Consider the following 1,785-nt stretch of genomic DNA (forward strand, 5'->3'; position numbering starts at 1 on the left):
CAGGGCGGAGAAAGCTAGATAGAGAGGCCAATCGTGGCAAGAGGAGAAGATGGGAGAGGAGAAAGGGGAGAGGGAGAAAGGGGCGAGGGGAAGTCGTCGCGCGCCGCTCGCTCTCGTCGCTGGCACCCCCTCCCTCGTCGCGCTCTGGCCTCGTCTCGTCGTCTGAATGAGTGATGGCCAGCTCCCGACGTGTCGTTTTCTTTGCTCTCCCACACACAGCCCGAGATCGACACCCTTGGAGACGAGAAGCCGCCGCTCGTCCCGCTCGTCCGCGAGAGTGCTCTCCAGGCGCAATTTTCGGCTGCCCTGCAGCGACTCGCCTTTTCCTCAGCTTCGTCCGTCTCGCGGCGTGCATACGAGTTACGAGACCGACATGCTGAAGCGGCTCGAGTTCTATCCCGAACGCAAACGCGAAGGACCGCTTTCTCGGTCGAGCGCTCTCCTCGCGGAACGAAAGGGCGCATGTCGCGCAGTACTCGTCTCGACGGGCGCTGGGCCGCATCGAAACAGGAGACGCGAGAGGGAATGACCGAGAGAAAGAAGTCGAGAAGGTCAAGACGCACGTCCAGCTCGACGTCTCGGACGACGTGCGCGACGCTCGTCGTGGTGCTCGCTGGGCGGCGTGCGATGTACGGGACGCCTGTGCCAGTATCGCCGAGCCTGAGCGCAACGAGAGCGAGCGGCGAAGGAGTGCAGCGTCTGCGAGGAGGAGGCCCGAGCCAGGGCAGACGACGAGCTCGAGCGCTGAGGCGACGATGCCCGACGGTCCTGTTGGGACCCGCCATGGACGACAGAGCAGCATTGTCGTGCACCGTCGTCGTCGTCGTGCCTGCATGCCGCCCCTGTGCAGTGAGGCAAGTTGAAGGCGCGCTCGTCGACAGCTCGGCTCGAGCTTCCTCGCTTTTTGCGGACGTGCTCCTCGCTCGCTCCGCTCACCTGGACGCGTGCTCTACGAATCAGCACACAGCGGAAGCCAGCGAGAGAGCACGAGACGCTGCCGGCGGCGACCTTCTCAAACGGCGTCGACGCTCTCTTCGTCGTTCGAGACTCTGCGGCGCTTCCGAGACGAGCGGCACCTGCGTGTGCAGCCCTGTACGACGCGTCGAGCAAGTTCGAGGCACAAAGGAGCGAGCGAGCGACGCAGAGAGCGGTGCGAGACGCGAGCAGGTCCGAGCGGCGAGGGAGCGGGTGGCCAGGACGACGAGTTCTGCCGCGACGACGTCGCCCGGCCGCGTCGTGCGTCGTCCTTGACTCTCGAGAGAGAGTGCGTGCGACCGGCGCCAGCAGGCTCGGGCCCGGTAGAGAGCGAGCGCGTCGCCAGCCTGTCTCCTCGTTGCTCTCGCTCTTGCTCTCGCGGGGCGCTCCCTTTCTCGCACTCTCGACACCTCGCCGCAGAGAGAGACACGAACGAGAACGAGAGAGAGAGAGAGTACAGCTATATTTCCGTCGTGCAGGTAGGCGGGCGAGAGGAGGGGGGGAGGGAAGGACCGGGCAAGCAGCAACCGAGCGAGTCGAGAAAAAAAAGGGGAGGGGGGGATGCAAAGGAGGGCGACGTGCTCTGGGTAACAGGGAGCACGTCGACGAGGGAGATGGGAATGTAGGAGGATAGGGGACTACTGGCTCACGCCCACTTGGACTCTGGCCATGTGGTTGAGCGCCGAGCCGGCACGGTGCCACTCGATCTGGCCTTGGTTAAAGGTGTGAACGAGAGGAAGGTCCTCGGTAGAGCCGCTGCAGGTACGAGGCGTCTCGTAGGAGGCACGCGAGAGGAGGAGGGAGAGAGAA

At 64.5% G+C, this 1,785-nt stretch overlaps 1 protein-coding gene across 1 annotated transcript in view; it reads right to left on the reverse strand.

Annotated features, from left to right (window-relative positions):
- Positions 1 to 1,613: 1,613 nt before the first annotated feature.
- RHOBADRAFT_31509 (uncharacterized protein) overlaps positions 1,614 to 1,785 on the reverse strand; it is a gene marked incomplete at both ends in the record, with an annotated part of 3,353 nt that continues 3,181 nt past the window's right edge. The window contains one exon of the mRNA XM_018412976.1: positions 1,614 to 1,748. Coding sequence (XP_018272537.1) covers positions 1,614 to 1,748 — 135 coding nt within the window. The remainder of the gene's footprint in view (positions 1,749 to 1,785) is intronic.

This window comes from Rhodotorula graminis (assembly GCF_001329695.1).
Source record: "Rhodotorula graminis WP1 unplaced genomic scaffold RHOBAscaffold_4, whole genome shotgun sequence".
NCBI classification, from domain to species: domain Eukaryota; kingdom Fungi; phylum Basidiomycota; class Microbotryomycetes; order Sporidiobolales; family Sporidiobolaceae; genus Rhodotorula; species Rhodotorula graminis.